Below are 25,509 nucleotides of genomic sequence, written 5' to 3' on the forward strand. Positions count from 1 at the left end.
GGAGCTTCCCGTGGGCACCTGATCTGAATTAAGTTCAACAGAAATGCTGAATTCACATGCAACTCTCCGGGAAACAATAACAAGATATTTTATCTTTACAGCTTTCTTAATGAGATTATTTTTTATTCTCCCCACTTTTAAATTGAGGGTTTTAGGGCCCGGAGGTTAAGTGCCCTGCCCAAAGTTACAAAGGCGGGATGTGAACCCAGGCAAGCCAATGAAACATTTTTAACTGCCGCACTGCCAGGCAGGAGATGTGGGTTCTGGTTCTGCACTGACAACACTCGCAACACGTGGGCCCCACAAGGAGAAGTTGCTCCCTCTGCTCTGGATGGCTTCCCTGAGTACGGAGTGTGCGAACACTCCCTCTCTTCTAGGACTGTTGTGAGAACGTGAAATGAACAGAATGAAAGCCTTTCTAAAAGTCCAAAGCACTATATAAATATACCATGTGCTAAATATGTCCAACTCTGAATGTTCCAGCAACACAGAGATTAGCTTCTAAAATATGGAGAAGACCCTAACAACGCTGTATTTGCGGCCACCTTGGAGTGTCTTTTATGGTATCTGTCTGCAAGCCTGTAAAGTGGCAGACCAAAGTCCTGGCTGCAAAGTCCTGAACAAGGCAAATAAAAAGTAGATCTGACATTTATTGTTGAGGACAGCCAAGCACTTTCAAAATACAAACGTAAAATCAGTCTGTATCTAAGGAAACACATTTTCTCTCTAACAAAAATATTCTTGATTTTAAAGAACATATTAAGATGATTATTTTAATTTCAGAATGTCAAATTCTAAGACAATAGAATGATATCTTAAAAAATGTACAGAACTCTGATAAACAAAGGACCAGAATTATTTCTTACCTCCCACATGTATACATTATTCTTAACCTGAGATCTTTTTTTCTTATCACCAACAAATGGCCCAAACTTTTTGCCTTTTAAAATTGGCTTAGTGGCCCAGACACCTAGAAAATAAAACCAATATTTTCATAATGTATTGTGGTTATTTTGAAGACTAAAGCATTAAAAGCAATTCGGTTTCACAAAATACTTAAAAGGCTAGACAGCCTAAAAGCAAGACAATGTTAAATTAATCGAGATCACGCAAGATCAAATTAAATCAAGTATTCAATGGGGATATTTATTTTTCTTCTTTATGTTCTTCCGTATTTTCCTAATAGCCTGCAAAGAACCTATACTGTTTTATAAGTAGGACAGATTATTTTATATTCGCTTGTTTTTAATTTTTACATGTAAAACTACCCAGACAGCATAATCACAAACACTTGGAGAAGAGCAAAATCACAACAATTAAAAGAGAAAAAAATATTGGAATGTAGCAAAACTACAAATAAATTTTAAGTTCTTCTTTCTGCTTTTCTACAGATTTCAAGTTGTCCCCAATGAACATAAGTTGCTTTTATAAAGGGTTAGAAACATAGTTTCGAATAAATATTTTTGAAGTTTGTTTGCTCAAAGTGGAAAACGCTCTCCTCTCTGTTTCCTGAAAACTTGAACAACTCACTTTTCAGAGTTTCAGGCAACTCAGATTTATGCTGCTGTGTGGTATTCTCAGGGATACTTCTATTTTCTCCACACTGACCATAAGGCAAACAAACAAGATGCAGAAGCAGTAGGGAAAATGGCAGGAGATGCCCTGGAGTCAAGGGAACCAGCGCCAGGGTGACTCTTACTGTGAACAGGTTCCGTCACCTTCTGGCCTCAGGTACCTCACCTACAGACGGAGGCTGTGGTCTCAGCCAGTCCTGCCCAGCTACGATGAACTAATTCCACTGCCTGTAAGTCTGCTATGAACCCCATTTGTTATCCCAGCTAATAAGTAATTAGTGGAGATATAAAATCAACTACTTTCATGAATAATACAATATAAATGCTCAAATTACTCACTGAATACTTTTCAATGAGAATTAGGAAAAGCATTTATTAAAAATTTATTCATACACATACACACATAAACTGGAATATCAGAAGTACATTTTTAAAAACAGAAAACAGGACAGAAACATGATACATTCCAAGACTGTACTTTGACTAATTTTTATAACTTATTTCCTTAGCCTTCTGTCTAAAGATTAGGACACAAAAACAAGACTAAATACAAAAAAGCTTGGCTGTATTCAACAAGAAATTCCAGCCAGAAGCACTGGAATACACTCATGTCATCATTCACTAAAATATCTACTGAGCGTCAGGTACTGGAGACATAAGCTAAATAAGAAATGAAGGCACTCACAATCAGTGAAAGGCACAGATGTGAAAACAAATACAAAATAATGAAATAAATATAACAGCATAATCACACTCAAATCACAGTGAAATCAGAGGAGGGAGCAATACATCCTATGGGAAGAAGAGCCCCGGGGAGACACGGAGGAAGGGGGCTGCTCAGGCTGAATCACCGAGGATGGTGGATGGGTGAAGGCGTGCTTCTGGTTTAATTTTATAATCTATGTCCACCCTGGATTCTTAACTGGAAAACATAATCTTCTGAGTCAGAGTACAGATGTGTTGCTTTTAGAGTGAGCTCCCTACCTGAGAAGCCCCAGAGGAAGCCTCGCCACAGCCTGCCCTCCCTTCCCTCTCCTTCTCTGACCCCAGTGCTCACCAACCCGAGTCTTGTCAACAGCAGATGGGAAAAGCCTCACTTCCTCTGGAAGGCCTCGAAGCACATGTTCAGGTACCTCGGCCAGGGTCTCGGCGGCTGCCACGGGCTCAGCGTTCTGCAAGTGAAGAAGCAGAAGGATAACAGCAGAAGGAAGAAAACCCAGCTCCTTTCTGATTTTTTTCTGGCCCAATAAGCAAATAAGCAAAAATGTAACTGAAACCCGAAGCTGGCAAGCCAGACCAAGATGATGATGTCAAGCGTTTGAGAAGTGGCTTTGATGGTTGTCTGTGAGTCTCCAAAGGAAACCACTGTAACCTTCAAGCATGTCTGTGTTAATCTATTTTGTTCCAGCCACCTGTGGCCATTTTAAAAACATGTAAATCTCTGGCACCATATTGTTTTAAACTCCCACAGAATCTGGCAGCAAAATACAGCTCAAGCTTACTTTTAAGTCATAGGCTACCATCAGCATTTAAGGACATTAAAAAAATAAAAACCAGCACTCCCTACTTAAACGAACACTGTTGGCACATGCTGTAAAGGCCATGCCAGCCAATCGGACCCCCATCCCATCCATGCTTTCATCCCTCCAGCAACAACCCCTTGACGGGCTTGAGGATTCCCAGCAAGAACACTACAATTTATTCTGGGCCCTCCATGGAAGTGAGATCTTTCCAGGAAACGGTATACTATATGACTGTATACCAAGTAACTAAACAGCAGAGTCCCCACAATATCACAAAGTCTCTAAGAAAGAGAGAATTTAGAAATTACTAAGTATATGCCAAAATTCTTAAGAAATAAGATTACTATTAGATAGATGTATGTCAGGTAACAGAAAGGGGAGATTTGAGCCAACTCATAGAACATGACTGTTAGTCTAAAGATAACTTTCAAATTAAAGGAAAATCAAGTGGCCATTAACTGGCACCACATATACCCTGAAGAACTGATGTGCAGATCGTGACCCCGCCAAGAAGGATGGGTTTTGTAGTCTGAATGTTTTTTATTTCACTGCAGAGGGAAACATTTCTCAAGGACTTTCAAAGAAACCAACATAGGGAAAAAGCAAACTCCAAGCTAAAAAGATTAATTTTCCCAGAACAATGAAGATCTTGTAGTTTTTAAGAACGTTTTGTGCCAAGAAAAGAATATCATCCAAATTTCTGTACTCCTAGCATTTCAGTTTTTAAAAAAACGTATCAATAGGCTGCTTCGAGAGAAATAAATCCCGCCGCAACAAGCATGTCACTAGGAGGGTCTACTGTGCTATTCTGAGTTGAAATGTGCAAAAGTGGGCATCGAGGCACCAGGGTTCATTCCCTGGACAGGGCAAAGGTGACGGTGCATACACTCCAGAAGCACAAATACTTCCATCCTGCTTGATTTATGCCTTGGTCCTGACAGTATCACCAAGCACAAGTTCAATGCCTTCCCAGACATGGGAATATCAAAACTGGCCCAGAAAATGGTCTTATGGTATTTTTCATTAGCTAAAGTGTGAATAAATTTAGCACACAAATTTCTCACTTCTAAATACAGTGCCCTCATTCTAAAAATTTTCACGTATAAACTGGAATTTCGGAAACGTGAATAAATTTTTCCAATGAGGGAAAAGGTGTTAAATTGGTAGTTGCTATCCTAGGCTACATAATAATTATTTTTAACTTGGATAAATTACACAATATTAACAAGTACTAGCCGCAGTGATGAGTCCTATTAGCACATGGCCAGTTAGCACAGTCAGTGGGAATTTTCTTCCCCTTTCTCAGATGGGACCCAGGCGAAGATTTTAAAGGTTTTGACACCACTTAGCCTCCCCAGAAGCTCTGAAAAGACAGTGCGTCAGCCAACTCAAACTGATACTTCCAGGCAGTATTACAATAATATTAATGACTTAACGTGTACCGGGAACTTCCTCAGGCCTCAGTGCAAGGCACTGTGCTAACCCTCTTGTGTGCAAGCTTACTCCAAACAGCCCAAGAGGCAGGCACTGTCAATGCCCCCTCCCAGCTCCCCTCTCCCTCACCACACACACAGAGGAGGAAACTGAGGCTTAGGGAAGTGGTCCAGGCTGCTCAAGGACAGGATTTGAGACTCCGTCTGTCTCTCCCCAGAGCCCGAGCCCGTAACTACTGTGGTATCTGGGTATGTTAAAATTCTGCTGGATCGGGTATGAGGCCCTAATATAAAACATGGTGACTATGGTTGACAGCATGTATTACAGAACTGAAACTTGCTAAGACAGTAGAACTTAAATGTTCTCACCAAAAAAAAGATAAATACGCAAGGTGATGGGTATGTGAATTAACTAGATGGTAGGAATTCTTTCACAACGTATAGGTATCTCAAACCACCACGATGTACACACACTTTAGACATCTTACAATTTTATTTGTCAATTATACCTCAATAAAGCAAAGATTTCAAAAAAGAAAAGATTCTGCTGGAATATAATCTGAGAATCTCTGTCCTAAAACCTCCAAACTTCCCCAGAAATGTCAACAGGAGATGGCACCTAAGGCAGGACTGGTCATTCCCACAGGAAATTTGTAACTTGAGGATAAGTTGAAGATCATGGATATTAAAATTTCTGAGACACCTGTGAATATAAAGGACCTCAGCAGAGGTGCCACAGGAAAAAGAAATAAGGAAAGTCCCCACACATGTATTTACTTGCTTTCAGCAAAACCATTATTTTTAATTTGGGCTCCTTTAGTTAGTAGAGGAAAGCTTTTTTTCCTGTTTATTTCCGTACCCTTGACACTCCAAAGGGACTCAACTGAAACCGGAGGACCTCAGTCCAGACACTGGCCAGCTCCAGGGCCTTCCTCTCACCTCTCCGGCTGTCCCAGAATAAAGGCACATTCCCATTTCAAGGGTTTCTGACACTGACCACTGTGATAAGCACGGGGGAAGTTACGAGGGCTTCTCTACTTTCCCGTTATATAATAGAAAACGTAAGAACTCTTTAATTCCCTACTTAATGAAACAAGTGTCAGTGAACTGATCTGGATTGGTATGTATTAAATTTAACGTATTAAATTTAACATAGTAAGTTTAAGTTAGTAAGTTAGTTATTAACTGTTAATTGACCTCCTTAATTCCATGTCTCCAACTTCCTACCTCAAAGTTAAAGAAAGTCAATATCCCCTCTCTCCCCCAACTAATGGCCACAAGTTGTCCATCATTCAATCACTAACAAACACTTCCCAAGTGCCTGCTCCGGGCTAGCATGTGCGGGTGGTGAAGATACTACGGTTAATACAGCTGACCCAGGCCCCCTTCTCAGGAGGCTCACCAGCAGAGGAACTCGTATTCTGCTTCCTAACACAAGAAACCTTACAGGTATTTGGAATCTCCAGTTTTGACCTTGCTGTGGAGCCTCTTAAAGGTCCTTCTACGCTTTCCTGCAATACTCTTCCTCTGGCCGAGAATGACCTTCCCATGCTGGACAATGGGGAGCTCAGGGAACATGACTCTCACACCTTCCTCTGGGCCAAGCTCTGTGCTAACAAGCACTTTCTGCACATCACCTCACCGAATCCTCACCATAATCAGAGCTAACGCTGATGGAGTATTCAGGATACTAATCAGACACTATTCCAAGCTCTTTCTACAGCACCTCATTTAATCTTTACACTATCATGCTAGTTGTGGGTTCTTTTATAACCCCATTTTACAGAGGAAGCTGAAACCTGCCTATACTCACAGCTAGTAAGTGGCAGAGGTAGGATTCAAACCCAGACAGTCATGCTTCAGGAGCAGGAATCCCAAATACCAAGTCTTAGAGTAGCCCTGTCGAGTAACTTTCCCAAATTACATAAAATAGTGGAGCCCAGGTAAATTCCAGACAGGAATTTAACAGACAGGAGTCCACCTTTTAACTACTAAACCAGTGGGGTCGCGAACTATAATCCGGTGGTGCCTGGGAAGTCCCTTTCGAGGGTCCACAAGGTCAGAGCCATTTTTATAATAATAATAAGACGTTATCTGCCTTTTTCACTCTCAGATGTGTACAGGGGAGTTTTCTGGAGGCTCTGACATGTGCTGATGTCATCATGCCACTGGCTAATGGAATGTGTGATTGTTTAACCTTGTGCTTTAACTTTTCTGAGTCATGAATAAGGGCTGTAGTCTGACTAACATCACTGTACCAAGTGGATTCCATGGTACTGATATCATACTAGATGTTACCATCCCGGGAAGGTGAGCGCAGAGGACCGTACAGGACTCTACTACTTTTGCAATTTCCTGTGTATCTATAATTATTCCACCCCCAAAGTTTTAAAATTTGTTTCAATTTCATGGTAAATATCCAAACACATAATCCACGTAAACAAAAAGCTTGAGAATGGCTGGACTGAGGAAGACCACCCCTGACCTTCCGGTACCTCCCATCTCAGGACTGAGAGGCAGAGAACAGGAGAGTGTGGTGATGCGAGGAGCGACGGAAGAGGCTGGACCCACATATTTGTGCCCCCCTGCTTCCCCCCATGCCAAGCTTCCTGAGCGCAACTGGAGGGGGTGCTCCCCTATAGGCACAAGGGTTTGTTCGGTTTTTTTAAGGTTTCATTGCTAATCACCAAAGGAGAACAAGTAAAACAGACTAGAACAAACTGAGTTAAGTGGCTTCAAAATATTAAAGGCAACAACTTATTGTCGATGCCCGTCAGGGGTCCTGCAAGGATGGACAAGGAGAACAGAGTTTCTACCCTTTGCTTTAAGCCCCAGATGGTGGGACTGCGACCCCATCAAGGCCTGAGGACTCCTAAGGGAGCCAGCATGTGTCGGTGCTCCAGGCCCCTGCCCTACCCAGAGGAAGCCTGTCTCCACTGTCCTACCGGACAAGGGTCCCCATCAGGCCAGCTTCCCACGCTCTCGCCTCTCACTGCATGCTGCACCCTGACGCACTGATGGGTTGGCCTGTTTGATGGCCTCTCCACCAGAGGCAAAGCCGAGGTCCCAGACACACAGGGCAGGTCTGTTTCACTCGCCCTGCCCCCGGAGCCCAGCACAGGATGCGTAGCTCAGAGCAGTGGCTGCAGTGAACAGTCAAATAAACGAGTGTCTGGCAATCAATGTCAAGAGGTCCAGGCGCACAGACGGCTGTAAGTGGATACGGCTCGACTGGTAACGGAGTCCAGGGGAGTGGATGAGATTGGAGAGCAAGAGAAGAGTGAGGACGAGCCCTCAGGACACCACTATCTCAGAGTGAAAGCAGCAGAGGAGGCCTAGAAGAAGACAGCCCAGAGGCAGTGAGGTACCAGAAAGGCCAGGAAAAGGTTCAAGGAAGGGAGAGAGGTCAACAGTCACACGCTGCTGGTGAGGCTTCAAACTCTGCTGTACCTGATCCCTTCCGTCCAGGGCCCACCGCCGCCCTCCTTTAAAGCTGGAACAGCCCAGCAATCCCACCCATCCAACAAACGCCCAGTCTCTGTCCCACGTGCCACCACAGCGCTACCCTAGGAACCCAGGAAAGCAACAAGGAGGGCAGGGCCCACAGCCTAACGTGGGAGACCGGCGGTGTGTTCCCTTGGGGACCACTGAAAGAAGGGTGTGACAGAGCTAAGGAGGGGACTCTGCTTTAGTTAGGGTAGCTGGGGGTGGAGCAAGAGCATCCCAGAGAATGACACAGAGAATGACACTGAGACTTGGACTTGAAAGATGAGAATGAGCCATGTGTGAAGGCCTGAGCCTTCCAAAGAAACATCGGGAGGAGACCAAAGGGCTTGGCAAGTTCAGGAACAAAAAGAGGCCACTGTGGCCAGGTCAGAGTGAGCCAGGGAGAAAGCAGAGGCAGCAGCCACCAGATCCTGCAGAACCTTCACGACCAAGGTACAGAGACCAGACGGCCTTTGGAGAGCGGTGGGGCGCTGCAGGGTTTGGGGCAGGGGAGTGACGAGATGTGAGGAAGTCTTCTGGCTTCTAGTCTATTCCATATTCAACTTCTCCAAACGCTCTGCCTTCTCTATTAGTCAACCTATAAAGCATCTGGTTCAAAACTCTTCTAAAAACATTCTAAATAAAGTCCTGTAGTTCCTCTATTGGTTTTAGTAACTTTCACAGTTCAAGGGAAGCAAAGAAAATGAGGTACCTGAGAGCTTTCTCACCCTGACATACCCGTGCCCCTTGTCCAGAAGGTTCTGATGCAGGGTGGGAATGGAGTGGGGGCTGAGCAGGAAAAGGAGCTTTCTGTGAGTCTGTTACTGGCAAGACTGAGTTGCAACTTCTCAAACCACCTTCATCCAAAGCAGCACACTGTGGACCTACAGCCTTTCAAGTCAGATAGTTTGTTTGCTATACCCACAGATTTAAAAAAAAAAATTCTATTGGAAGAAAACTCCCCATTTTACTCTTCAAAGTTCCTTCCTGGCCCCTACAGACACAACCCTCTGGCTCTTCCTGCCCTCACCAGCCTAGGTCCTCTTACTCCTCTGGGGCTCTCACAACCTACAATGACCCAGACCACTGGTGCTTCTGACCCTCAATTCCTCTGACCAGTCAATATCCTCTACATCCTTCCAGGTCAAGTTCACATCCCAGTTCCTCCATGAAGACATTCCAAACAATGCAGGATTGTCCACTTTTCTGGCTTCCTGTACGGTCAGCTTTATGCTCTATACATATAGTACTTCAAGGCACGTGGAGAACGATACCATGAGGAGAGACAGACTGTTGGTGAGATGATGAACTAGGAGGTTTAGTAAACAAGGAATGTCTCGGTCTTTACTCAAGCAGTAACAGTGATTAGAAGGTATTTACGGGGCAGAATCGCGACTTGGTTACTGGCTGAAGATGGTAATAACGATACTCACAGTGTTCCCTGCGTGCCGGGCACTAGTCTTAGCGCTTTACATTTATTACTCATTTACTCTTGCCCACAATCGCATGGAATGGGCACCGCTATTATCCCTATTTAACAGGTGAGAAACAAATACCAAGAAGGCAAGTGACTTGCCCAAGTTTACACAGCTGGAGGGGAATGTGAGTCACAAGACACCAAAGGTGAGGCAGAGCTAAACAACCCTCGAACCTTCTCTACCAAAGCATTAATATCAGAACAACAAAAAATGTAAGACTTCTGCCACAGTTCCTTCCACAGTTATGTAAGGAAATGCTATTCAAGTTACTAATTTCTTTTTTCAAATTTCAGAAATAATCTAATATTTTCATTCGGAAAGACAATGTCCTGGATTTTATAAAAATTGCTAATTTACCTAGTAAAATACATGATTCAAAATGAGATTTAAGGGCCATCATTATTCAATGCATTAGTTTCCTAAACTATACATTCACTAGTTGAGGTTTAAGTAATAACAACAGATTGGAATCACCTTAATTGGAAGGCTTTTTTAAAAATGTCTTTAGTGTCAAATCTGTATTTATAGTTACCTACAAAAATATAATTCTATATTAATAATATGCTACAACAGCAAAAGTGCTTTTGATTTTTTACACCATATATATTTTTAGGATTAGAAAAAAAGCAGGGGAGATACCTAAAACGAAAGATAGCCATCCCACAGTTTCACCAAATCTTTAGAAATATGATTATAAACAGGTTTATCTAGATGGTCAGATGGTCTCCTATAAAATATTTCCTGTAAAAGGAATAAACCACTAATATGCACAACAAATGGATGACTCTCAAAAACATACGCTGACCAAAAGGAGATAAACACAAAGGAGCACATACTATATGATTCCATTTACCTGAAATTCTAGAATGGGAAAAACCAAACCATAGGGACAGAGAGCAGATCAGTGGTTGCCTGGGGTAGGGGCTCGGGGGAGTAACTGCAGAACAGCAAGAAGGAACTTTTGAGGGTGATGGAAATGTCCTATATCTTGACAGTGATGGTAGTTACATGAGTGTAGACATTTGTCAAAACTCAACACTTCGAATGACTGTATTTCATTACACATAAATTATACCTCAAAGTTGATGTTTAAAGTAAAATAAGTAAATGAATCCTATACCCTCCTCTTTAAATCATGCTAAAATGAGACGTTAATGCTCTGAGAAAATAAAGAACAAAAATACCAATGCCATAGAAAAAAATTTTTTTCAAGATTTTTCTTTAACCCAAGTCAAGCATTACTTTGCTCAAAAGCCTCCAAAGGTGTCCCAGCTCCCTAAGCAAAGTCCACTCTGGTCCTCACAATGACCACAGGTCTGACCCCATCCGCTCTGCTCCAGGCACGTGTGTTCTGGACCCAGCCTGCTCCACTTCCTCCCTACACCCCTCTCTTCACACTCTCAAATAAACAGTCACTGCATTTAATATGCATCAGAACACTGGCACTGGCTGCTATTACATAAGGCTGCATGTACCATCTTACACAGGCAACACATACTAATGTCTTTATTTTTATTTTTTTTAAAGATGCTAAATAGAGTCCCTCTTTTTTTTTTTAATTATTTTATTTCATTTATTTTTGGCTGCATTGGGTCTTTGTTGCTGTGCGTGGGCTTCCTCTAGTTGTGGCGAGCAGGGACTACTCTTCATTGCGGTGCGCGGGCTTCTCATTACAGTGGCTTCTCTTGTTGCGGAGCACAGGCTCTAGGCGCGCAGGCTTCAGTAGTTATGGCACGTGGGCTCAGTAGTTGTGGCTCGCGGGATCTAGAGCACAGGCTCAGTAATTGTGGCACACGGGCTTAGATGCTCCGCGGCATGTGGGATCTTCCTGGACCAGGGCTTGAACCCATGTCCCCTGCATTGGCAGGCGGATTCTTAACCACTGCGCCACCAGGGAAGTCCCTAATATCTTTATTTTTTTAATATGAGAATAAGCAAGCTTTACTGGTATTTCATTTAAATTTATATCAGTAACTCCTTTTATACACTTCATCCAAAGACTGATCATAAATTACTACATCAGTTTTAACCTATTTAATTAAAGCTCCTCGTTTCTTAAATATCGATTTGATCAAAACCAACACTGGGGAGCAACAGCAGTGGGTGACAGGAGAGATCAGATTCAACATCCCTTAATATTAAGAACACAACATTGTATATTCACACTAAGATACATATCCCTGCTACAACAGACTAATACTAATCACCATAGCAGTTGTTGTCACCAGCAAAAGACATCCAAGAATCAGAGAGTATTAAAACACTCAAATTCTTCTTTGTTTAGACTGGCAAACAATACTCTTAGTTACTATTCTGGGGGCAAACAATGGAGGAAAAAAATCAAACAAGCTTCAGTTTCCTAAAATAGCATTAAATTGTATTTGGTTAAGGAATGAGTACAACTGCAACTAACAACAAGCAGATGGGGACACAGAACAAGAAAATCTTATACAGCATCTCCACAAAAGAACAGCAGTCAAATAGTTCTGAAAACACTTTCAAAAGTACCCTCCTTCAAAAAGCTGGCAGGTCTATTAAGCTTCCAACTAAAGAAACTGTCCTCAAATATGGTGTTAATAGTGAACAAACATAGTACTACATTCTTGCCCCTAACAATCCAGTCCCTGCAGCACCGGAAGAACAATATTCTAACAAGTGGAAATTAGATGATGTCTCTGTCCAGTGGCTTCCCATTGCATTTAGAAGAATAAAAGATAAACTTCTTGGGCTTCCCTGGTGGCACAGTGGTTGGGAGCCCGCCTGCTGGTGCAGGGCACACGGGTTCGTGCCCCGGTCCGGGAGGATCCCACATGCCACGGAGCGGCTGGGCCCGTGAGCCATGGCCGCTGGGCCTGCAAGTCCGGAGCCTGTGCTCCGCGGCGGGAGAGGCCACAGCAGTGAGACGCCCGCATACCTCAAAAAAAAAAAAAGATAAACTTCTTCTCATGGTCCTAAAGGCCCTATAAATCTGGCCCTCATCCCTCATACCAACTTCATCCTGTCCAGAGTCCCTGATGCTCGTCACGCTCCAGCCCCTGGCCTGCACTCCGTTCCTTGAACCAGCAAGCTCATTCTCACCTCAGAGCCTTTGCACTCACTGTTTGTTCACTCTGCCTAGAATTTCTTTCCCCAGATCTTCATATATCTGGTTCTTAGTTATGTCTTGAGTCTCTGTTCTGTTATTAATCACTTCTTCAGAACAGCCTTCCCTGACCATGTAATCCAGAGAACCTCTCCACCCATCATTCTTTATCACATTACCTTATTTCACTGTCTTCACAGCACTTTTCACTGTCTGAAATTATCTTGCTTGTCATCCTGCTTTTTAACTGTCTCCCTCTAAAACTCTGTGTTACAAAGCTGAGCCCTTGTCTACCTAGTTCCCTGCAGGCAGAACACACTGGGATGCAGTCTATGCAGGATGCATGAGCGGATGAGAGAACATTCAGAACAGCTACAGTAATGGAATATGGATCTTTCCATTATTCTGAGGGCTTATCACAATTCTCAGGGTTGGATCTGCAGCATCAGTGATTAAAAGCTTCTTCTGTTGTTTTAGTAAGTAAAACTTTAAAACAAGTTTGGAACACTATATTGCTTTGCTACTGATTACTGGCAATACCACAGACCAGTGGTCCCCAACCTTTTTGGCACCAGGGACCAGTTTTGTGGAAGACAATTTTTTCCACGGGGGCGGTGGGGAGAGTGGTTCAGGCGGGAACGTGAGCGATGGGGAGCAGTGGGGAGCAATGGGGAGCGGTGGGGAGCGGTGGGGAGCGGTGGGGAGCAGTGGGGAGCGGTGGGGAGCAGTGGGGAGCGATGCAGAGCGGTGGGGAGAGGTGGGGAGTGATGGGGAGAGGTGGGGAGCGATGCGGAGCGGTGGGGAGTGGTGGGGAGCAGTGGGGAGCCGCAGATGAAGCTTGGCTCACTTGCCCACCACTCACCTCCTGCCGTGCGGCCCAATTCCGGTCTGCCGCCCAGGGGCTGGGGACCCTTGCCATAGATGACTGATCAGTATACAGACATGCTGCAATCATAAAACTACTACACTGATAGAAAGTTTCATATATTAGTAACAATTTGAGTTATATAAAGATTCTTTAAAAGTTAGTAATCAAGACAGCAGTATTAAACCATTAGGGCTTAAACTTACACAATGCTATATGTCAATTACATCTCAATAAAGCAGGAAAAAAAAAATCACTGGGGCTGTACCTAAATATTACAGTTCTCTTCTCCTCCCAAGCACCTGATGGGTTTGCACTGCTTTCCCCACTTGAGTTTTAAGTTCAATGCAACCATGGGAGTAACTCTAGCCAGTTAAGCAGAAGAAGAAGAAACAAGTACTGAGACAAAGCCTCCATCATCCTTGGTTCTTAAGCAACTAAAATAGCAGATCCACACTGGATGTGCAGCAAGAACAAGAAATAAATGGTTGCTGTGTAAGACCCTGAGATTTTGGAGCTGCCCGTCTGTAAGTGCAGCATAACACAGCTTATCCTGACCGGTACAGCAGTATAGCATGGTGACCAAGAACTCCTGGGCTTTGGAATCTGACTGGCCTGAATCAGAATCAGATTCAGATTGAGTCTGAGTGAATCAGAGCTCTATCACTTACTGTTTGAGTGATCACAGGCCTCTGGCCTTAATGTCTTCATCCATAAAATAGTTATGATACCTACTCTCCATAGAGTGGTTGCAAAAGACTGAATTGAAAGAATATATCTGTAATACGCATCGCGGTGCCTGGCGTGTTGGTTAAGCGCTCACTAGGCAGCAAGTGGCATTAAACCCCAGAACACCTACTTTAAGGGACTGTGAGCTTATGTGCATTACGGAACTTTGCTCACCTTGGATGCTCTATAAAGTAAAGCATTCTAAACTCTCTGTCCATGAGACAGCCATTTATAAAGTTCTGGATTCTCCTAGATAAATCTAGGAAAAGATAAGAAGAATAGTGGAACAACTCCAAGTTAATAGGGACGGGTGTGGAATGACAATGAAGCAAGTAAAGGATATCTGTGATTTGAAAGTGGAAAGAAAAGAAAATGGAGAGTGAGGGGAGGAGATACAGTGGCTGCAAAGGCTGGATTCTAAATTAGAAAGAGAAGAGATAGTAAGAAGGGGCTAAGTGCTGCGAACAGACAGAAAGAGAATGAAGGACAAAAAGCATGTGGGTCTGGAGCTCTGTGGAGCCCAGGGCTGAGAGTGGAGGGAGAGCCCGGCTAGCCATACCAGGAACGACTTGAAACATATTGGTAAGACAGCAGTTCAAACTGCTGCTTCAACAGTCAGTGTTTAAAATGCCAGGAGGCTTTGGACTCTGCTGTTTCTCCTAAAGGACTCACTTGTAAACAATATGGTATGCTCACTCCTGGGATCCTTTGGTCCCTAAAACTCAACTGTCAGGCATGTATGAATGAAAGATTCTGTGCTATTGTCTTAGAAACTACACCAATCATAAGAGACAGATCTGACAGCTACAATTCACCAAAGCAATGCTGATCAAGTCCCTAGAGAGAAAAATCTAACCCTAAACTCACCATCAAGATTTTAATTAAAAATCAATCTGGTTCAAGTTAAAACTTTTTTAATATCTGAATTTTTGTGTAGTTGTTTTGAAGCTTTTCAAGCACTTACTGCTCAATTTCACTGGCTGAAAATAAGAATAAATACAAGAGGGAAAAACATGAAGTGTCCTGAAACAATTCTTAATTTTTAAAAATCACTGGGACAATTACTGAAAAACACTCATAGATTGTATGTCATGCTATAGTAATCAGGTCTCAATATCATGGGACTAATACTCCTCAAATAATAAAAATATAACTAATGATGCTGAAAATTTTACTCATAAAAAGCGGACAATTTTTATAATCCAAATAAAAGTTTCACTGCTACCAGAGCATTTAAATGACACCCAAATCAGAAAATGTGCTAGCCACTAGAAACATAAGAGGACACTTCCCCACTGATATTTGGCATTTGGTATCAAAGGCAGTCCTCTGTAGATCTGATATTAAAACTTGTCAAGAGCAAAACCAAATTGTAAGAGAGACAAAAAAAGAAACGGTTATTACCACGACTCTTTTGAATGGCATGTGGACTTTCTTCAAACACAAGTCCTTTTGATACAAATGGAATATTAAAGCGAAAGTGTGAGGCGTCAAACAGGTCTAAATACATTCGAAATGAAATGTTATTAGCTTAGCACGGTTAGCCACCTGAAGTAAGTGGCTGTTGAAGAGTGATGTAACCTAAGTGATGTCAGTATTTAGATTCCACTTTGGAAGCATTCACCATCATTCCATTCCAGAATCGAGACTCTTCTAGCAACAGCTCCGAGGCAGGAGGAAAGCAAGTTCCATGGGGAGACCAGGTCAGCATTAAGACTCAATCTTAAAAAAGGAAAATAAATGAACTCTACGACATATATCCGCACATAACTTTGAAGGACAGTGACTATGAAAAATCCATTCTGTTCTCTTTTCCCTCCCCCATCTCACCATTTCAAAAATAATTTGCCTTCAAAAGCATGTCAGTAAATCTGCAAGCTTTAAAATAATAGCAACCATGTGCCCCATGTGTTTGCCAGATTCGTTTTTTATGATGTATAGTCCTCTGCATTAAAATCAACGCATTTTTGATAAAGAAAGTAATGAAAAGAAATCAAAAGAATCCATTCCAAAAACTTCACACCTCTCAACCCCAACACAGGACTGAATTTATTAAACTTGGTCACTTAATGAAATTGGAGTTGTGAGCTCCAGTTAGACGCACCTGTAAATGGTAAAAAAAGGTGTCCGAAGTTTCAGTTGATTGAGAGTACAAAATGTTTTCAAGCCTGATAGTTTTAAGCTAAACACCAAAAATTACAGACTACACACTTTTAAGTTCTGTCCTTCATATTTTTAAAAAAAGAGTTTTATAAAGATTTCAAAAGAGAATGTTTCTGACATCCATACATTTCTAGAACTGCAAGTGAAATGATATTAAGACCAGAAAATAAGAACCCTACTTTAGAGCATATGAAATCTATATAACTGGTTCTACTTAGCAGAACACCCTTGAGGCTACAGAAATACAGAATTGTTTAATCTCCAGGTAACCCCACACCCTCCTGTAAGGAGAAATACATCTTACATTTCAATATCTGCCCTCTTGTTTTTATTCTAAACGGGTTTTTGTTTTGTTTTTTTGGGGGGTTTTTTTTTGCGGTACACGGGCCTCTCACTGTTGTGGCCTCTCCCGTTGCAGAGCACAGGCTCCGGACGCGCAGGCTCAGCAGCCATGGCTCACGGGCCCAGCCGCTCCGCAGCATGTGGGATCTTCCCGGACCGGGGCACGAACCCGTGTCCCCTGCATCGGCAGGCGGACTCTCAACCACTGTGCCACCAGGGAAGCCCTCTAAACGGGTTTTTCAAGGACAGAAAGCTTAAAGTTTCCCATTCAGTTTTGGTCTCTAAAAATAACTTCCAATTTTCCCTGTGCAACCAATGGGTTATTACAAAATAAAAAGTACTAAAAATGAAAGCTTAATAAGCTTCAAAACAAAAAAATAACACTAGAGTGTGGCAGGGAAGGTAAAAAAAGAAAGTCTGAACTAAGGTCCCTAAGAATGAGTCCTCTACTCAGGGTTCCACAGAAAAGCCAACTCATACCAAAACAATGCACACTCCACGAACAAACACACACTATGAAAATGATGAACTAATGAATGGTATTAAGAAACAGAAAGGAAAATCTGGGAGGAATGAAGGTGTGTGTTACTATCTTTTAAAAATCAAGAACTGGTCTAACATCTAGGTAATGTATTTGTATAAATTCTTATTTTTAAACTCACCTGATTCATTTTCAATTCCTGTTGTGTTCTGAAAAGATACACACAACAAAGAAACTTCTTTGATTACATGAGCCCTAAAAAGAAAAACAGACAATTGTGATATGTACCTGCCTACAAATTGACAGTGATTTAAAACTACACACAGAACTGCAGAGTTTGCTCAAAGGGCTATTCATAAAGCAACTCCGTGCCAGATCAACTTCAATATATGCTGAGAACTTACTTTGCAGATTTATTATCTACAATAAAATAGATGTCTTACTATTCTTTACTGAGGCTTCACTGTACTCTACAATTGAAAGCAGACTCATTAGAATGACATCAAATTTTTGCTTTGGAACGGAATCATCCCTAAGAAGAAATAAATTAGCTTTGTTAACAGAAACACAAAGCAGTGCTGAGTAACTTATTATGCAATGTAAATGTTCTTCTTTCACTTATATCAATACTGTGTTGAATACAAACACAATTAGAAAAACACAATAACGTATAGTTATTGTGTTTTTCAAGTTCCTGAAGTAGAAAGGTGGATTTACTAACATTTCCATGGAGAGTTCTCTTTGAGGAAAAGAATGAAAACTTTGAAGTAAAATGCAAATGTTTTAATAAAAGCTGTTTGGAAAGACCTACACTTATTCCTTTAAAATTTTTCTTCAATTTATTCAGAGTATAGTAACAAGACGACAAAATCATTTCTTGGAAATGCAAATGACATACCTGTCTCTAGATAACAACCTATGAAGATGGTCCTTTCTGCAACGTTCTCTCTTAGGAGCCATTTGATGTCATTCATAATATATGAAAATTATGAGAGTAGCACTTCCACTGTAATATTCTTGTTTTCAGCATGTATACATACACATCATTAAGCATAATTCTATTTCTTCACGAATTTACCTATATTTATGTTTTCTTCCTAGACCCACAAGACTCTGCTCACATTGTAACTTCATGTTCTAACTGCTAATAAACCAAAGAAAGTGTAATTCAGGGACATTATTCGCCCGAGAACATACCTGCCACTGGGCAGATAGCCTGCCCACTATCCTAAAGAATAGTGCTTTGACATTTCACCCCATTTCATTAATATGGATCGTTTTGGGTTTTTTTTTTTTCTTGAGCTCTTTAACCACACTCACCTGGATCACCTTTAACAAAGGAACTATATTTAAGCTAGGGCCTGGTCACCTGAACTAGTTTTTATTCATAACTGGCACAGGGAATGTATTTGATAACTTGGAATTTGTTAGAGAGCTCAGTGCTATACAAATATAAACTTTTATGAAGTAAATACTCAGTGAATACAATTTTAGAAAACTGGTGGTTAACCCATGAAGTCCATTCCTTTAAATTTTAACATTAAGCATCTTTCTCACATATTTTTAACATGTCCTTCCTTAGTATATACATCCTTTATTGAATATAATCCATCCTTTTCTATGAGACTTGAAATCATTATAAAGTTTAAAATGTGTATTTGTCAAACAGTGATGAGATTAGTGGCCCCTGAGGCGTGCACGCCCGACCCTCTCTACCAAATGCCTACTGACAGCCGTACAGTTCCACCAGGAGGACCTTGTGTGACACCTTAGGGCTCCAGAAGTGAATGAAATGGCAGGGGTTTCATCTGCCCTCTCACTAAACTTTCAGAGGTGGATTTACTAACGATGGCCAAGAAGAGTTCGCTTTGAGAAAAAACCTGCAGTAAAATGCAAATGTTTTAATGAAAAAGATCTTTGGAAAGATGCTTTATCATTTCCCTTGGTTTGCCTTTTCCTTCTCACAAGAATCATCAGTATCATTTATGAAGCTTCTTCTAAGACCAGCAGGCACTGTGCTACCGTCAAATAAATCAGCTCTGTTAATGTTCACAAGGTTAGTCTCTCAACTAACGACACAAACTCAAGGAAGTTAAGATAACTCCGCCACAGTATCAGAATGTTGGTTTCTGCTAAGGTTTATTAACCATGTTTCACCAGCTTTTTACTCTTGCCTCACCTTGCACCTACTATGTGCCAAGCTCTGCTTTTGAACAGTGAGCACACGGATCCCTGCCCTCTCAGGAAGGAGACCACAGTAAACAAATAAGCAAGTAAAATGTGTAGTGAGTCAGACAATGAAAGTGCTTCAGAGAAAAACAGAGGCACATGGAGACGAAGGACAGGGAGACAGGGATTTTAAACTGTCTCTATCTCACTGCCTGTGAATCCATCAGTATGGTCAGAGAAGGCCTCACTGAGAAGGGACATCTGCTAAAAGCTGGAAGGAGAAGAGCTGAGAGTCAGGAAGGGATGGGGGAGGAGCATCGTAAGGGAGTAAGACTGTACACAGTAGAGGAGAGGCCTAGTGCAGGAGGTGATGGTACGGAGTGGAGAGGGGTACAGGGGAGGCAGATTTAAGACAGGCTTCGCAAGGTAAGCGCTGTTCACCAGAATGGCTATAGCTTTTCCAACCAGAGATGGAAAGCCACTGGGAGGCTTAAGGTGGCAGAAGTGACCTAGTGTGACTTAGATTTAAAAAGAGACCGTAAGGAGGTAGGGTGACCTCTTAGGAGGCTAATGCCCCAATATAGGCAAGAGATGATAGTGCCTTGGCCCAGGTAGCAGAGGAGATATGAGAAGTCATTGGATCCTGGATCTATTTTTAAAATAGAGTCCTCAGGATTTGCTGCCAGATTCGATACTATGTATGAAACAAAGAGAGGAAGTGAAGGATGACACCAGGGTTTTTATCCTAAGGACATGGAAGAATGGAGCTGCCATTTTCTGAGATGCTGCCTCCTTCTTTCCATCTGCTTGTCATCTGTTTTCCCTCTTTATTTAAAACATCTTCCCTTCCTTTTCCTCCCGTTTTGTAGTTGCTGGCTCACAGGCACAAACCAAACCACTTAGATACTGTGACATCTAAAACTGAATAACTAAAATATGAAAGTACTGGAAACATCTTAGTCTTCCATTTATCTCAATGAATCTTTTTCTTAGTAAAAAAGTTACAATACAATTCAGATATTAATAATCTTCTCTCTGACTTTCTACACTGTCTGTTCCTTCTCGGTCCAAATAGGAATGCACCTATCATTTCTTTCCAGAGACTAGAGGATCGTAACACCTTTGTTTAAGGGTTCACAATTACCCTGTATGCTTAGATCCTCCCATCACTTCTAATCCTAATTGCTAAAAACCACACCCTCATTTTTTTTCTTTCTCCCTCTTTTTTTTTTTTTTTTACATTTTTATTTATTTATTTATTTATTATTGTTATTTTTGCGGTATGCGGGCCTCTCACTGACACGGCCTCTCCCGTTGCGGATCACAGGCTCCTGACGCGCGGCCATGGCTCACGGGCCCGGCCGCTCCGCGGGATGTGGGATCTTCCTGGACCGGGGCACGAACCCGTGTCCTCTGCATCGGCAGATGGACTCTCAATCACTGTGCCACCAGAGAAGACCCTCTTTCTCCCTCTTGACTCACAACACTGTCATATTATATATCTAAAATATTTTACAATAATCAAAAACATTGCAAATCTGACACTGACTTCTCAAATGATATTTTAAATTAGATTTATTAAACTATACTAAAAACAAGGGACGTTACAAGAAAAGAACTGAGATTTTAGCAGTCTCTCTCAACAGAGGACCACTGCATTTTGAGCTGGAGAACTCTTGTGCAGGACTGTCCCTTCCATTAAGGCCACGCAGCACTGCCCTGCGTAATCAATGCCAGCAGTCCCTCCGAGCATTCTGACAACCAAAAATACCTACACACGTCCCCAGATACCCTCCCAGTGGAGAACCTCTGAACTGTAGTAATCACGTCCTAGCTACAATATGATAATATATTTTAGAGCAACTATAGATTCTAAACATTGTCATTGGAATAACTTCCTTAAGATTCCTCCAGGATTGCAAAACCCCTGTGGAAGTGCCTGGCAATTCTACGTACCTTTCACATTCAGTGTTGACTTCAATAGCATTGATTTATATACCCCCTTATCTAACTCAGATATCTCAAGGTCTAAGTTTTATCAAATGTGAGAACTTGAAGTATCAATCCTATCAGTGTAGAAGCAAAGAGAAATCTTTCCACACCTATCACCGAAACTTAATAATTCCATCAAACCTTAAAAAATGCTTAATAATTAAGTGTCTTCAGTTTTCCAATGGTAAATAATGAAAATCTTAAAATCCCCAGGACTTCTCTGACCCTGGATTCTGTCTTAGTTTCTTTTTTGGATTTCTATGCCTGACCAAATCTTCTTTAGTATGTCTACATTTCCCTTCTATTCTACCTGTTGACGCTTTTCAGATAAAGTATATTAGACAGATATACAGATTTAGAGCATGTGAATTTCTATCACCAACTATACTAACAGCATACACTCCTACAAAACTAAGAACTTAACCTTGATTTTACAGATCCAAGGTTTTAATAATATACACGTACTTAACTTTTCAAGATACTGCTTTCAAATTCTAGGGCAAATCTTCGTTACAAATATTTAGCTTAATAATACCATAAAGATGATTTGATTATACATGATCAGTATGAATACAGCAACAATAAAATAATTAGGGTCTTTATTCAAATGCCAGTCCCTTAGAAAGTCAAGACAACCTCAGCAACTGTTAAGCTGCTGTCATCTGACATGGAGGCCAGAGACTAGAAAATCTAGAAATATGCAGGAAACCCCATAGAAATATGCAGTCCCAGGGTCAGACCGGCTCTGCAGCCCCAGCCATACCTCTATCACGCATCCTCTGAGATAAGGCAGATTAAAAAAAAAAGATAGACAACAAACTAACATTAATGCAATACGTCTAACACGTCCATCTGTCGTACCTGTCCTTTGTAGACTTGTGAAACCTACAAAACTATATGAAAAGCCTTTAAAGAAAAAGCAATAGCAGATTCTTTAAGATTAGTTTAAGTCTGGGAGGAAAGGGAAAGAATGAGGAAAATAATCATTTGATTCGCATATTCACCTATAAGTTACTGATCATTACTTTACAATTATTCTTTTGAATCAGTTTAGATCTTTTGGGCTATTTGGAAAATAATCAAATTTGCGACATTCACTTAGGGGTCACTAATATTATAATTATTCTCTTAGATTACAAAAAAATCCCACATTGTAACATCAAGACTCAGAAGAAACTAACTTTTAAGATTCAGGAAGCAACACACAGCTTATGGACAAAGAGTAAAACAGAAATAAGAGAACTAGCATGACTGTATCAAAATGTTTAAAATCATAAATACACTGGAAAATGGACTAGATGCCAAAAAAAAAAAGTTTTAAAAATATCACTTTGTAAAAGGAGTCTTGGAAAGTTTATGACCTACATAAAAAAAGTTATTCTAAAACTCATCACTACATACAGTGGAGCTCTCATGGTAAATGAATAGCATTGTAGCAAGCACAGAGGTGACTGAGCTTTCTGCGGAGGGGATTTACAGTGCTTAACACTCAGCTTTCTCAACCAAAAGATTCTTGCAATCCAGAAACTTCTAGAAAAATAATCAAAATATCTAAATTATGCCAACTTCTCAAATGCAGTTTTTATCAACAAACACAGCTGATGTACTCACTATAAAAAGCTACCATTCGTAATTCCTACCAGAAGAACGGAATCACCAAGTTACAATCTATAAACTCTAGCTATCAATATGAAAACTTTTAGCATCTATTCGTTGGATTAAGCAAAAGCACATAATTCATAAATATTGAACCTGCCTAGCAATTTGCTAAATGAAAAATCATTCATTTTCCTTTTCTGAAATAATATATAAATTTCACAAGAATAATCATGCAGAACATCCGGTTTCACACTTAAGAATATATACCCCCAACCTTCCTCGTAAAAAGCAGACGATATCACCAAATTAAATACGCTAAGGTGGAAAACATCACAACTGGTACGTTTATCATTCTCAGCATAAGGAGTCTGTGTGTTGGTGTGTGTGTGTGTGTGCGTGTAAAGAGACTGAGAATACAGCAAGGATTTGGTAATTCTTTGGTAAATCAGAGAATACGAACTCTTACTGCTTTAAACTGCTCACGTTTCTTACCCTCTAGAATGATTTCCACCCAAGGCAAAAGGCAATGGTATAACAAACCATATGACACAGAGGAATTTCCCCACCTAAAGTGTATATTAAGAGATACAGAGAGAACAGAACGCTCACAAATAAACCAGTGATTTCTCCCATTTCAATAAACTGGTTTCCTCAATGGGCCCAGAATACCACAGGCAAATATCCCTGAGCCTGATTCCCCAAATTCATAGAGCAGTGTCCTGACACCAACCTAAATAAGGAAGCAGAGATTAGAGAATTTACTCCAGGTGAGATAATTCGATATTGTCAACAGTTTCCGCAGAACTGAGGGGAAAACCAGAAGGTCCGCTGTTTTGAATGGCTTCAGAGCCACAGAGCTCCGGTGAGACAACGAGGTTGATTAGAGTTTTTGTTTGAAACATCTAAGTTAAACAACACCACAGTAGAATGTTAAATAAGAGACCAGCAGATAAACTAGGAGAGTACTACAAATACAAAGTTAGATTACGGCACTTTAGGGTTCTTTTCTTCCCTTAGAATATCTCTCCACTTGAAAAAAAAAAAAAGGAAAATTTTCAAAAAACACTGCTCCAAGCATCCACTAATAAAGAGCTAGTTTAGCAATAAATGTATAGCAACTGCTGATTATTCATCATTTACCTGCTGCTGTTATAGATGGCTACTATTATACGCTCTCCCTATTCTTTTGACTAAATGTGTACATCTGTGTCATTATATTATGCTGGACGTTTAATTTATTACATGAAAAATTTCAGGGTTTGTTTAGGGTTTCTAAAATAATTCTACAAATGCTTTCCATTTCTCCATCTTTCCAGCGAGTCCCCGCTGTCTGATGAGAACTGTGCACAGATTCAAGATCATTATTACAACTCCCATCTCTCCCCAGAAAAGGACAGCTGAACCAACTGCTGACTGTATATTCTACAAAACAGCATTAAACTCAAAGAAGTTCCTATGAAATGATACTTCTCTAACATTTCCCCTATGTTAGATGTGTAAAAACTTCCAATTATTATAAAAGGAAAATTAAGTCGATTCTTTCCTAACACTCAAATGCCAAGCTTCCAAATCAAACACAAATTTTCTAAAAGCAAAAGATGCCCCGTGACAGTTCACTTCACAATTCCCAAAATAAAATGAGTTCTCAACTGAGCCCTTTGAGTTATTGTTCTTCCACTGGAGCTGCCAATGCAGATGTTACTTATGTGATTAAACATGTAAAATTGAGAGATTTTCAAGAACGCCCAAAATACTTCTGAATCTCCTTTAAAAGGGAAGAAGGCGTCAGTAACGTGAGGCTCTCGTCCCGGCTCTCAAGTATGCACTTTCTCACTTTCTGAGCATTAATACGGTCACCTTACACGTGGCTGCTCGGAGCTTTTTTGGTTTTTCCTACACAATAAAATACATAGGAAAACTCAGCCTCCACAAACTACACATAAATGACAAGGAGGCTTCTGAAATTCATAAGCGAATAACAGGGCAAAATCACAAGTTACACCACATAAAGTGACAACTGAAACTAGATTTCACTAAGATGGCGGGCTCACAATCACCACGAGATCCTAGAGGTCTTCTCCCAAGAGTTTATTATTATTCTGGTAGGGATTGACTCTTCTACTTTAAATAAAACTGAGGTTTGGAGCCTATCCTCTAAATATGTAACTATTTCTGTTCTCAAGAGCATTTTAAAATAACAGCAACACCTACTGTTTGCAGAGTAATGTCTGTGTACTGCTCTACAGTTTAAGAAGCTCTGTACACACATGAATTTTTATTGTTTAAAGGGAAGTATGTTTCCTCAAAATAAATTATTTGTGATTCTTGTTTCAAGGTAAAGAGGAATGCCCGCCCCCCATGTATGATACAGAGGATGAAAGACAACCCCTTGGTACCATCGGCTATAGTAAGCCAGCCAGTGCCACTCAAGTGAGGGTCTGTGCAGAGCAGTGATAGGCTAGATGGGATAGTTCTAGGGGCGTTTAAGTTCCAGGTTAAAAGTAAACTTGGCCTGTGTGTAACGTTCGTTCCCCAGGTAGTGAGGGAGGAGTTATTATCCACCCAGCCTCCCTCCTGACCCACTCCACAGGCC

At 41.1% G+C, this 25,509-nt stretch overlaps 1 protein-coding gene across 1 annotated transcript in view; it reads right to left on the minus strand.

Annotated features, from left to right (window-relative positions):
• The window catches only part of PRDM2 (PR/SET domain 2), a 118,362-nt gene that overhangs the window by 86,626 nt on the left and 6,227 nt on the right, over positions 1-25,509 (minus strand). Inside the window, exons 2-4 of the mRNA XM_082648628.1 lie at positions 17,338-17,411; positions 2,632-2,746; positions 867-970 (exon numbers count right to left, since the gene is read on the minus strand). Coding sequence (XP_082504754.1) covers positions 867-970; positions 2,632-2,746; positions 17,338-17,346 — 228 coding nt within the window. The 5' untranslated portion in view covers positions 17,347-17,411. The remainder of the gene's footprint in view (positions 1-866; positions 971-2,631; positions 2,747-17,337; positions 17,412-25,509) is intronic.

The sequence above is a fragment of the Grampus griseus genome (genome assembly GCF_964374135.1).
Source record: "Grampus griseus genome assembly, chromosome: 1".
Taxonomy (NCBI): Eukaryota; Metazoa; Chordata; class Mammalia; order Artiodactyla; family Delphinidae; genus Grampus; species Grampus griseus.